The sequence below is a fragment of the Camelus ferus genome, chromosome 3 (assembly GCF_009834535.1).
Source record: "Camelus ferus isolate YT-003-E chromosome 3, BCGSAC_Cfer_1.0, whole genome shotgun sequence".
Taxonomy (NCBI): Eukaryota; Metazoa; Chordata; class Mammalia; order Artiodactyla; family Camelidae; genus Camelus; species Camelus ferus.
Genome location: NC_045698.1, coordinates 54748637 through 54762332, shown reverse-complemented (window position 1 = coordinate 54762332; position 13696 = coordinate 54748637). Strand labels below are relative to the sequence as shown.

The 13696-nt window shown below is 37.0% G+C and overlaps 1 protein-coding gene across 2 annotated transcripts in view; it reads right to left on the bottom strand.

Moving 5' to 3' along the window:
• The window catches only part of ATP6AP1L (ATPase H+ transporting accessory protein 1 like), a 38090-nt gene that overhangs the window by 23740 nt on the left and 654 nt on the right, over positions 1-13696 (bottom strand). For both annotated transcript variants that reach the window (XM_032475471.1, XM_032475480.1), the window contains exons 2-3: positions 10664-10710; positions 6555-6643 (exon numbers count right to left, since the gene is read on the bottom strand). In XM_032475471.1, coding sequence (XP_032331362.1) covers positions 6555-6643; positions 10664-10710 — 136 coding nt within the window. The remainder of the gene's footprint in view (positions 1-6554; positions 6644-10663; positions 10711-13696) is intronic.

Genomic DNA, 13696 nt, shown 5'->3' with positions numbered 1-13696 from the left:
CTTACTTTAGAATACAGAGTGAAGCCAATGGGTCTCTTTAGGTTGTCTGATTATTCATCTCAATGAAAGATTATTAGGGAGCAGATTTTTATGAGAAAAATCTGTCAATTAAGCTCTTTTTGGAAATTGGCATTGTTTTGGTACTCTCTGAAGAATCTCATAGTGCTTTTTTAGGAAACTATTAAATTCTCCTAAAAAATCTATGAAGTATAAATCATTATATGCATATTTTTCAGGTGAATAAATAAGTAAAAATCTCTGAGACTTACCTAATTTTACATATGTGTCCTAATTCACAGTTTCCTACTGAATTCATGACTCTCCATTTGCTGAGGTGTGGAACGCAGTGGTAGAGGACACTGGCTTTGGAGACAGCGAGGATGTGTATTCCCAGCTCTAGCCCTTAATTGCTATCTGGTATTAGGAAAATTACTTTTCCTCGTTTACAGAGTGGGGACAAAAGTACTTAACTCAAAGAATTGTTGTGAAGATTAAATGAGACCCTGAATAGCCAAATCCATCTTGAAAAAGAAGAACAAAGCTGTAGGCATCACACTTCCTTATTTCAAAATACATCACAAAGCTACAGTAATTAAAACAGTACAGTACTGGCACAAAGACAGACATATAGACCAAGAGGACAGAATAGAGAGCCTAGAAATAAATCCATGTATATACTGTTAACTGATCAACAAGGGTACCAAGAACACATAATGGTGCTGGGAAAACTCGATGTCCACATGCAAAAGAATGAAACTGGACACTTGTCTCACACCATACACAAAAATCAACTCAAAATGGATTAAGACTTAAAACCTAGAAGAAAGCATAGGGAGACACCTTTGTGACATTGGTCTCAGGGGAAATGAATTCATGAGTATGCTACCAGAGCACAGGCAATAAAGGCAAAAATGGATGTGGGACTATATCAAACTAAAAAGTCTCTGCACAGCAAAGGAAACAATCAAGAGTGAAAAGGCAACCTAAAGAATGAAGAGAGAACATCTGCAAAACATGTATCTGATATAGGGTGCAATTTCCAGATTATACAAGGAACTTTTTGCAAATAACCCAATTTAAAAATGGGCTAATGACTTGAATAGACATTTCTCCAAAGAAGCCACAGAAATGGTCAACATGTATATCAAAAGGTTCTCAATGCAACTAATCATCAGGGAAATGCAAATCAAAACCACAAGGAGATACTACCTCACATCTGTCAGGATGGCTATTATCAAAAAAACAAGGCAAGTTTGGGAGTCCCTGGCACCTCACTTCCGCACTGTGGAATCTGGGTCACATCTCACAAGTTTTCCCTCCTCCACAGACTGACAGCTCCTGCCAACTAGGTGCCCTACCCGGCTTTCTGGTCCTGTGGGGCCTCACTGCTCCCCTAGCCCTAAGACCCTGGGACCCTTCCTGCCTTTCCTCTGTGGTGCTTTGACCCGGGGGACTTTCTGTTAAAAAAACAAAGAAAAAAAAAAAGACAAGTATTGGCAAGAATGTGGAGAAATTGGAACACCTGTACACTGTCGGTGGGAATACAAAATGGTGCAGCTGCTATGGAAAACAACATGCAGATAGCTCAAAAAATTACAAATAGAACTACCATATAATCCACCAATCACATTTATGAATAATTATCTCAAAGAATTGAAATCAGGATCTCAAAGAGATATTAGCACTCTAATGTTCACTGCAGCACTATTCACTATAGCCAAGATATAGAAATAACCAAAGTGTCTGTGGATGGATGAGTGGGTAAAGAATATGTGACATACAACGAAATAATATTCAGCCTTAAAAAAAGTGAATTCTGCAATATGTGACTACATGGATGAAATTTGTGGACACTATGCTAAGTGAAAGAAGTCAGTCATAAATACTACATGATTCTATCTACATGAGGTATGTAAAATAGGCAAATTCATAGAATCAGAGAGTGGAAAGGTGGTTGCCAGCGGCTGAGGGAGGAGAAAATGGGAGTTGCTAATCAAGTGGCATAAAGTTTCAGTTAAGCAAGATTAATAAATTCTAGAGATCTGCTGTACACGATTGTATCTATATTTAACAATACTGTAGCAAACACTGAAAAATTAGAGTGGATCTCATGTTAACTGTTTTTACCACCATAAAATAAAAGTTTAAATAAATAAATAACATAGATGAAAGTCTTTCTTACTTCAATGCCTAGCTAAATAAAGAATATCTATTGTTATTCCTTCTTTGCCAGCCTCTACTCCGACCCCTACACCTGAAGAGCATTAAAAAAAAATTCCTAAAAGTTGTTTTATATAAAAACATATAATTAAAATGCTATAATAAAGAAAATCCTCCAAGATGAAAGTGTTAGTATTTTTCAAGAACCTCAATCTCTTCAATGGCAAAGTATCAGTAGCTGAAAGGGACTATTTGTAAGTGGCATTTCAGAGATGATGGATTGTAGGAAGCCTGGGGACTTGACCTTGATGAAACACTTCCCCTTCCTCACTGTTTACTTTGCACACATACCATCTTCTAACATGGTTCTAGGGAACCCTGTAGAAAATGAGAAAATAAAAGCACAATGACTGGGAGAAATAGGAGAAAACAGACATAAGGAAGAAAGTTACTAATAAAAATTGTTAAAAAAAAAAAAAAAAGCCTGTCCATTCCCATTCTTAACTCCTACTTTCCAGCATATTTCCCTTTCTTCTCTGTTCTTTCATTTTACCCAACTTCCACCCCTCATCTCTACCTTTCTGTCCTTTTCCTGATTCTGCAGAATTTCAAGTAGCAAGACAGGTCTGGACAAGAGGAGTTCAGTCTTAGGCAGCGTTGCCAAATAGAATTCAGGACATTCAGTTAAATGTGAACTTCAGATAAACAACAAATAATTTTATTAATAAGTATGTCCAACGCAGATTTTGGGACATACTATGCTAAAAAATCATTTGTTGTTTGTCTGAAAACTATATTCCACTAGATATCTTGTATTTTTATTTGCTAAATCTGGCAATCCTAGTCTTAGGGATTCTCTGCTACTCAAATTTTAACCTGTATACAAATCACATGAGATTTTCTTAAAATGCAAATTCTGATTCAGTAGGTCTGGGGTGGGGAATGGGATTCTTTGTTTCTAACAAGCTTCCAGATGATGCTGACGCTGCTGACGCTGCTTGCTTGAGGACTGCATGTGAGTAGTAAGGATCTAGAACAGCACTGTTCAACAGAAATAACATAACAGCTACATACGTAATTGTAAATTGTCTAGTAGCCACATTAAAAGAACTGAAAATAAACAGGTGAAATTAGTTTTAATAATCTATTTTATTTAACCTAATATATCTAAAATATTATTTCAAACATAAGTATTTTTTTAATTATTAATATTTTACCTTCCTTTTCTGCCCTAAGTCTGAAACCTGATGTATAATTTACACTTATACATATCTCAATTCAGACTAACCAAAATTTCAAGTGCTCAGTAACCACATGTGGCTAGGGGCCACTGTACTGAACAGTGCAAATAAAGAATATCTCCTCCAGCTGCTCACAGTCTCCTATGCTAGCAGAAGTAGTATCTGATCACCCTGCTCCTCAAATTCCTGGTCAGAAGGAGGTGAGAGCTCAAGCCCGTGATGATCTTGGACTGTAATCAAAATGGTTCTGTGAACACTCAGAAACTATATTAATCCCTTAGTGTTTATCACATAAAATTCTTTTTTGGAGGTATGCTTCAGTTATATTTTCAGGCACACAAACATATACAAAATTTTTTATTTAAATCAAGTATCATTTCAATATATTTTATGACTTGATGGTCTTAAGTTTTTAATATAGTATTCCTTCTGCTGTTGAAATTTTCTCTCACTTGAATAAGAACATTTAAGGCAGAATAATTAGTAGCTAGTAGGTTTCACACATGTATTTTAGAATAGAAGTCACACTTCAAATGTGATTGTCTGAGAATAGCTCATCTTGTGACTTCAGAGGAGAAAAGCAATGATAAAAAATGCTAATATGATAGCTTGCAGGCTGCAAAGCACAGGGTATCACCTGCCTGGAATTGTACTTGCCTGCTCAGATGGCTGAAGGGTCTGTGTCCAAAACCATGAAGGTCTAAGATTTTAACCAACTTGTAAGCTAACAAGTTAGCCTGCCATGGTTTCATGGATGCTTCCAGAAGACAATACTCATGGACTGGAGACAAAGGACTTAGTTTATTATTCACCACATAGTAAGCACTACGAGCATCAGTCCACTTGTGTCACCTCCCCTAAAGCAATATGGGTGGGCCCAGACGGATGCTTGCACACACAGTGGATTTCATTTCAGGAGAGGAACCCTGAGTTTCCAAGACTATAAACAAACTCGTCCTTTGCTAAAGAGGAGGGCACTATTTCTACCTTTCTAGGCTATTAGCTATAGAAACATCCTAAAGATATTCCAGAACAAAGAGCAGTTAGTGACTTACAAGATAAACAGAAAATGTAGAAGAGCATGAAAAATACCCTCTTAAAATTTTCCATGAGAGAACAGGAAGTTGTACATCCATGCCACCTTCTTTTCAACTGAAAATATTTTGGATTTGCTTCATCTTCTGATTTACTATACATTACTAAATGAAATGCTACCTGAAAATTTGAATATCAAAAATCTATCTTCCCATAATCATATATGGCCATATGGAATTGAGTTCTTATGGGAAAAAAATGGATCTACATTAATTCTAATATTTACCTTAAGAAGCATCTAGCATATGTCAGATTACAGTCTCTATTCATCCAAGTGCTCTCAGACTGAAAATGACATTAGTCAAATATTCAAATTAATTACAGCAGTCTTTGCACACTGATTCAAAATCCAAATCCATGTACCTCCTACGAAGCCTGCATGACCTGGCCCTTGCTGGTCTCTCTCAACTCATTTATGGCCGCCCTTCCCCACACCATGCTCCAGCACACTGGCTTGCTGGTGCACACTGGTGCTTCTCAACACCCTCCATATGCCAAGCTTTTTTGCACCTCATGACTCTGCACATGTTGTTCCCTCTGTGGGGATCACCTCACACCCCTTTGGCTCTCCCTGCCTTCTGTTCACTCTCATTATAACACACACCACAGTTTGTACTGAGGTATTTACTTTCTTGTTACTTATTTATGGTGCATTTCCTCACCAGAAGGCCTGCTCCATGAGGGCAGGGACCGTGTCTAATTAACTCAAGTACACCTAGAGCCCAAGATGCTGCTGGTCAAAGTCAGTGCTAAAAAAAATGTACAGAATAATGAATAAGCTTTTCAAAAAAGTCACATAATTAATTCCCACTTCATGTCACATGGTTGTGACTCCCAGGGCCTGAATATTTAGGCAACCATAACCAGAAAATCAACTAATTCAAGTATTTCATTGAATTCAGTAGCTTGAAAATGCAAATGGCCAAAAACCCATTCTATCAGTTTACTAGCAAATTATCATAATATGCATGTACTTCTTGCTCCTTGTGGAGGAGTATGACACAATCTGACTGGGCTATGAGGTGCCCAGATATTTGGTTAAACATTATTCTGGGTATGTCTCTCAGGCAGTTTCTGAATGAGATGAACATCTGAATTGGTAGACTGAGTAAATCAGATTGCCCTTTCCAATGTTAGTGGTCCTCATCCAAACCACTGAAATTCCAAATAGAACAAAAAGGTGGAATGTGGGAGAGTAACAGCTCAGTGGTAGAGCACATGCTTAGCATGCACGAGGTCCTGGGTTTAATCCCCAGTACCTTCACTGACCAAAAAAAAAGGTAGAGTAAGGGAGATTTCACTTTCTCTACCTGTCTTGGAGCAAGGATATCAGTCTTCCTGCCTTCAGACTCTATAACTGAAACTATTACACCCTCTCTCTGGGTCTCCAGCTTGCTGACTGCAGATTTTGGAACTTCTCAGCCTCTATAACTGCATGAGCCAATTCTTTAATAAATCATATATTCATATGCATATGAACCATATTCATATTGGTTTTCTCTGGAACATCCAGACTAATACAGACTCTTTATCAAGTTCAGAGCCTAACTGCTCCCATGATTTCTACCAATTTTCATCAAATTAACTTCTCAGTTGATTAGAATCAGGTTAGTAAATGAAATACTTTTAAATGCTTTGGGTTTAAATGTTAATGTTTCTTACTTTAGATTCTCCATTGACTTTTTGGAACATGGATAAAATGTCAAATTAGTGGCACATGTTTTACATTCTCATTTTTCAAGTTAAACTGAAACAGGAGGCTTGCTCTTACATAAGTCTGTCTCTTAGACAAGCATTGATTGTCATGTGCTAGATGCCAGGAATACACGGTAAAAAGATCTAGTTCTCGCCCCCAAGAAGCTCCCAGCCCAGCGACATGCAGAAATGTGAACACGTAATTGCTGGGGTAAATAATTTTGGGGGATGTTTCAACTAGCAAACCAGAGACCTTCTCTGAGATCAGCCCCACCTTCACTATAAGCAATGGCTGATTAGATGAGGCATAGAGAGAGGCTGCTATATAACAGAAAAGGAGACAAGAGGTAAGTCATAACTCACTCTTGAAGAGTTGAAGCAGCTTTCCAAGGGAAGAAAAGGCCTCCACTACTCTCAAAAATGCTTTCACCAGGCACCTGCAGAGTCCCCACCTCGACAGAGAAAGAAATCAGAGTTTTAAATCAGTAAAATAAAACTCATATTGAGGACATGTGCCATTTGATGTTGCCCTATAGTTTAGGCCACCGTTTTTATAAGAGCAAAGTCGATTCTCTGAATGAAAATTTAATGTTTTCGATCAGAGAAAAAATTACCTCTGTCCTTCATGAAGCTATATAAACCTAGAACCCTTCACTTCTTTTCTTCCTCCCTTCCTTTTTCTCATTCCTTCTTTTTCTCTCTTGTTCTTTTTTCTTTCAATTTATAGGAAAAAATACTGTTTTACTTTACAGTCTTTTAAGCAATAAAGCCTTAGTAATACAAAATGCTCAAAATTCTGCACATTTACTTTTATAGTTTTATATTTATATATTGTAATAATTTACATATTATTACATTTAAACAATCCAGAAATAATCCTGGTGAATCTTCATTTTACTGTGGAAAGCAAAGGCTGAGAGAGTGACACTGGCCATTCCCAATTACTAAGATTAACTAGTCCCCACTGAACTCAGACAGCACAGATCTGACCCCTCTACCAGATTCTTAAACCTCTCCAGGGAATGAGATTCTAAAGCTTAATGTTTCATTGAGTAATGAAAATTATTTTTTTTTCCTAGTAAGAAGAATTATCTTTCATTTCTTATAATTCAAAGGTCCCTGTTGAAATAGAGACCAATTTTCTTTTGTTTGGTTCTCGGCCAAGTTAAAGAACACCTGGAGAATAACTTTTAATACGCAATTAACATAACTCCCTCCCAGGAACTTCACAAAGGGCATCAAAGAACATGTTAATTCCCCCTCGAACCTACACAGAGGTTTAATTAAATAACACGATTTTAAAGATCAGGACTGTATATTAGTAAGATTATAGAGCAATACACATATTTCTTTAGTTCCACAGGATAGATATGAGAAGAAATAATCACTACACCAAAAAGTAGCTAGAATGAAAGGAGAAGAAATATCATTCATTTTGGATAAAGCAAAAGTTGTGTTTAATAATTTAATCAGGTAAATGAAGCACTCAACATTCATTACTAGTAATTATACAAAGCGTGTAAGCATTGGTTTTACTGCTTCTTCTTTCCCATTTAAAGCTGTTATTTTAACTTGTCACATTTCCATAGCAACTAATACCTCAATTTTTATAGCTAAAGCACTAGGAATAACTTCTAACCATTCTAAATGCTCCAGTATCAACTATCAACATTGTTAAAATCCTTGGCTATTCTTCCCCAAAGTTAACTTCTCTCCCATACAGTACAAAGAATCAGCATCACCCTTGACCTAAATCTCCTTATCAACTGATCTAATTCATGAAGATCAATTTTTCTTCTTAGTTGGGGAATGAGGGGGTGTCTCCGAGAGAAGTCAAATAATAATACCCTTCTGCCCCACCTGAGTGCTAAATCAACTGAGAAATAACCACAAGGGGTAAGACAAGCAGAGGCCCAAATACCACTTTTATGCCTATGAAAGGCCAGAGTGGAGGACAGAATTTAGTGCAGGAGCAAAATGGATTGTAAGCGAGCCCCTCTCCTCAGAAGATAGGCAAGGCAGCCTGTCACAGCAGCACTGGGCTCTCCAAGAGAAGAGGAGCCTGCCCAGAAGAAACCTGAGAAAACATGTGCCCCACAGGCAGGCTGGACTCCAAAAAGGAAAAAAGGAAGAGATGAACATGCCTAGACTATTTTTCCAATATTTACCACAGACGCCACCTTTACTCGCCTGTCATAGAATGAATAAATTGGCATTTATTTGTAAATATATAATGTAACTCCTCCTACTCGGAAGGAAATACTAGGAAAGAGAAAAACTTGTTCTCCTTCCTCCCCCTACTCCCCTGTTTGGTATTTCAAGAACTACCAAATGGTATTCTTTAGTGACAGTCTATCAGGTTTCATATACCTCTAGGAACCATGGATATCAACTTATAAGAATACTTTCATTTTAACAACTACGCTCCTTAGTTTGGTGTTTTACTGGCTAGAAAATCATTTCCCAACAATTTTATGCCTTATTTACTTAATATTTATTTACAAATTTTTTTAAACTCCTTAAAAATCAAAATTCTGATAACAAATCTGGAAACTAACAAACATGTTCTGGTTAAGCAATTTAACTTCTTCAAGTCTCAACTTACTCTTTGTGAAATGGGGATAATAACAGCACCTGCCACATAGGAGTTGTTTTGAGGGTTAAAAGAAATCATGCGTATGAAGTCCTAAGCCTGGCACCTAAATAGCACTCCATACCTGATAGAGATGGTGGCGGTGTGATGATGATAATTATGATGTCACTGATTTTGCTCTTTCCAACATGACCTAACTCCAAATTATACCCTGAATCTTAAATCTCTCCATCTCCAATGCTACTACCTATGATCTCTCAATTGTTCTAATGTAAAAGCCCTCTCCTTGGATAACCTAGGTCCTCTCCTGCCCCTCTATGATGCCCTTCCATAGCAGACATAGTGATATTTTTAAAATGTAAATCAGATCTTGTCAGTCTTTCACTTGAAGCCCTCCAATGGCTTCTCATCACACTCAAAATAAACCCAAATTCCTTATCCTGGCCTACAGGTTGGACATGAGCTGGTCCTGCCCATCCCTTCAACTTCACCGATCTCTATTTTCCCACTGGCTCACTACCTTTCAGTCATGGACGCTTTCTTTCTTTTCCTCTAATTCCTCAAGGTCATTTTTGTTTGGGGACCCTTTTAGAAAGCTTAGGGCCTAGTGTTAAAGGAAATTCTGTCTCCTTTCAGGCTCCAAATTAAGTAATAAGTTCTTTATCAGGAAGTAAAAATTTCAAAGCTCCAAAAACAAAAATTAAATCCTTAAAAAATTTTTTTCATAGCTATAATAATCAAAACCCTTAGTTCATAACACACTCTGTCCATCGGTTCATGCTTTGTTTGTTTTTAATGATAAAATAATTAAAACCAAAGTAAACCATAATCCAACATCCAACTATGATCCCCACTCTCTCCACATACTGTCACTATTATCCTGAATACAGGATACAGAAGACCTGACAGCACTATCAACCACCTTGGGCTAATTAACATTTATAATGCATTTTTCCCCAAAACAGCAAAATATACTTTCTTTTTAAGTGTACATGAAGAATTCACCAAGAGTGACTATATTCTGGGCCAAAAAGCAAACCTCAACACATTTTTAAAATACTGAAATCAAAAAAAGGATGTTCTTAGACCATAATGGAATTAAACTAGAAATGAATCATATAGCTATTTGGAAAAAAATCTCCAAATATTTGAATATTAAGTAACACAATTCTAAATAATCCATGATTCAAAAAGGAAATAAAAATGGAAATTAGCAAATGTTTTGAACTGAATTAAAACTAAAATACAACATACCAAAACTCATGGTATGCAGCTCTTAGAGGGATAGTCATACCATTAAATATATTAGGAAAGAACAAAGGTCTCAAATCAATGACCTAAGCTTCCACTTTAAGAAACTAATAAAAGAAGAACAAATTTAAATCCAAAACAAACAGAAGAAAGTGAATAATAAAGATAACACCAGAAATCAATGAAATTGAAAACAGAAAAACAATAGAGAAAATCAGTGAAACCCAAAGCTGGTTCTTTGAAGAGATCAGTAAGATTAATAAACTTTTGGCTGACCAAGAAAAAAAGAGAAGACTCAACTTATCAATATCAGGAACAGAAGATGAGACATCACTCTATAGATATTAAAAAGATTAAAAAGGAATATTACAAACAACTTTATGCCCATAAATTTGACAACTTAGATAAAATGAAAAACTTCCTTGAAAGGCACACATTACCAAAGCTCACTCAAGAAGAAATAAATAACCTATATAGCACTATATTTACAAAGAAATTGAATTCACAGTTAAAAACCTTCCAACAACAAATATATACAAACATATATGCAAAACAGAATGTCATAACAGCTTCACAAAACAATTTTGAAAAGTTAGATGGAATACACAAACTCAAAAAAATGACTTACCAGATCTGGCTCAAGAAGAAATCTCAGTTCTCTGAATGGTTCTGTAACTAATTAAAGAGATTTAGACTGGGATTAATAATCTTCCCACAAAACAAACAAACAAAAACACCAGCAGGCTCAGATGGTTTTATAGGATGTTTTACTAAGCTTTCAAGGAATAAATCATTCCAACTTTACAACCACTTCCTATGAATATCCACTTAGTTTCTAACTTGTCCTTTTGCTTTCTTTCAGGCATTTTTGTTGAACAGAAGTTCTTAATCTGGTCAAATTTATCATTCTTTTTCTTTAGAAATATTTTCCTTTCCCAAGTTCAAGAAGATATTCACCTTTGTTTTCTATTAAGAATTTAAAAATTTTAATTTGTGACATTCAGGCTCTCAATGTCTGGAGTTGATTTTTATTTTCAGCCTGAGATGGTGATCCAATTTAATTTGGATAACCACTTTTTGTGCAGCTCCATGTGTTCAACAATCCTTCCTTTACACATTGATCTGACATCTAATTCTGTCATTTAAATATTCTATACTCATATGAGTCTTTTGCTGAACTCTCTATTCATTAGTCAGTTTATCTACTTCTGTACTAATGCTGCATTATCTTACTTAGCTTCACAGAAATTTCTCCTGTCTGGTATGGTCAGGCCTTCAGAAGTGTTTTGCCTACCCCTGGCTCCTTATTTCTCCAGCTTCAGTCTCATGGTTCACTGTAATCCTTTCCTTGTAACAACTCTCAATTCCCTTGTCCTTCCTCTATCACATTCACCTGACTAGATTCCACCCCCAGCCCTGCTAAAATCCAACTCTCTACCTATTCAGTCACTACACTGAATGAGTCTAAAGAAAATACACAAAATCATGCTAACTGATGTAACTGGATAACTAATTTCAAATGGGCCCTCAGAACTGGTCAACAATCCTACATTCTCTTGTCAATTTTCCCACACTGCTAAATTAGGAGACAAAACTCTTTATGTTGAAACCTAATCCCCAATGTGATGGCATTAGTAGTAGAAGGGGAGACTTTGGGAGGTGATTAGGTTGAGGGTGGAGCCCTCACGAATGAGATTAGTACTCTTAAAAAGAGATCTCAATATGTCAATTACATTTCAATAAAACTGGAAAAAGACAAACAAAAACAATTAAAAAAAAAAAAAGCAACCCCAAACCTCCTTGGACCTTCTGCCATATGAGGTTATAGCAAAATCTTTGAACCAGGAAGTGCGTTCTCAACAGACACCAAACCTGGCAGCACCTTGATCTTAAACTTTTCAGTTTCTAGAACTGTGAGAAATAAATTTGTTTTTTTATAAGCCACCCATCTATGGTATTTTGTTATAGCAGCCTAAATGGACTAAGACCCTATTCCTTAGTAAAGCAGAGGTAATAAACGTATTTATCTTTTAGTGTTATGGGAATTAAGGCAGTTAATAAATGTAAGGCACTTAAAATAGTATGTGGCACATAGTAAGATTTAATGCTAACATTGCTATCACATCCTACCCTCTCTACTCAAACCTCTTTTCCCTACTTTCTCTTCACTGATGCCCTTGTTTCTTATTTCATTGAGTGAAGAGCAGTCAAAAGAGGTTCTACATCTTCCTATCAAAAAATCTTTGAATTTACTTGAAGTTGTACCCCTATATTCTGCCTTCTCTATTACTATAGATAAATTGTTATTATTCCTAAGGTCAATTCCTCCACTTGAGCACCCCTGTAGTCTACTCGAGGATTTGCTCATGTAATTATCCCTTTTCTCTATGAATTATCTATTTTTTCTTCTCTACTGAAACAATCCCATCAGCAATATAAAAATGCCATAAAACATACCATCTTAAACAAACCCATCCTGACACCACATCCTCCTTTAGATTTGGTCCCTTTTCTCTAAACTTTATACAAAAACTCCTTGCAAAAATGGTCTATAATTGCTGTCTCCACTTCCTTCTCTCCTATATTCTCTTGACTCCAGCCCAATCAGGCTTACATCTTCACCACTCCATGGGATCCCCTCTTGACAAAGTCACCAGTAACCTCCACATGGCCAAACCTAAAAGGTAATTTTCAGTCCTCATCTACTCCTTCTTTCACACTTGCTCACTTCCACTGTCTTCACTTGGCTTTGGTTAGAACATAGCACTGGCCACTCCTTTTCAGTCTATTTTACTTCACCTGCTGCTCTTTCAGTGTGCCCAGGCCTTAGGCCTCCAACCTTTCTCTGTTCTAGCTACAGTCATCCCCTAAATGATCTCACTCAGAGCCGTGGCTTTCAGTGTTATCTATTCACTGATGACTCTCTTGAATTCCATACCCACATATCCAACTACCCACCCCACATCCCTACTTGTATGTCTAACAAGCATCTCAAACTTAACACATCCCTAACAGAACTCTAATTTCCCCTTCTAAACTTCTCCCCTCCCAGTATTTTCCACTCAGTAAATAAAACCACAAACTACCCAATTGCTCAGGTCAAAAATCATAATTAACTCCTCTCTTACACCCTACAGTCCTGAGCAAATCCTGTTGGCTCTACCATCAAACTGTGTATCTGATACAACCACTTTTTACCACCTAGACTGAGATTCTAAGCCATAATTATTTCCCAATTGAACTATCACAACATCCTCCCAACTGGCCTCAAGGATTCGTCTTAGTTTTCTCCTCACAACAGCCAGAGTGAACATATGAAAATATAAATCCTATCTGTTGTTCCCCTGTTCAAAACTTTCCAAAGATTCAACCACAGGAAGAGGAAACAAAGCCTTTACCATGGTGAACAGGCTCTACATGTCCCTGTGTACCTCCCAGACCTCATCTAGTGCCACACTACTCCTCAAGCACTCAGCAGCCCCTCCCCTGACACTTCAGCTCTTGGAAAGCGCCAGCCCATTCTACTTGTTCAGAATCCCTCTTCTTGGAAGCCTTTACCTGCACACTTATCTGAATGGCTCCCTCTGTTTAGGACCTCAGCTCAAATGTAATCTCCACAGAGATATCTTCTAACACAACCCTGTCCAGACTAGTCACCCTC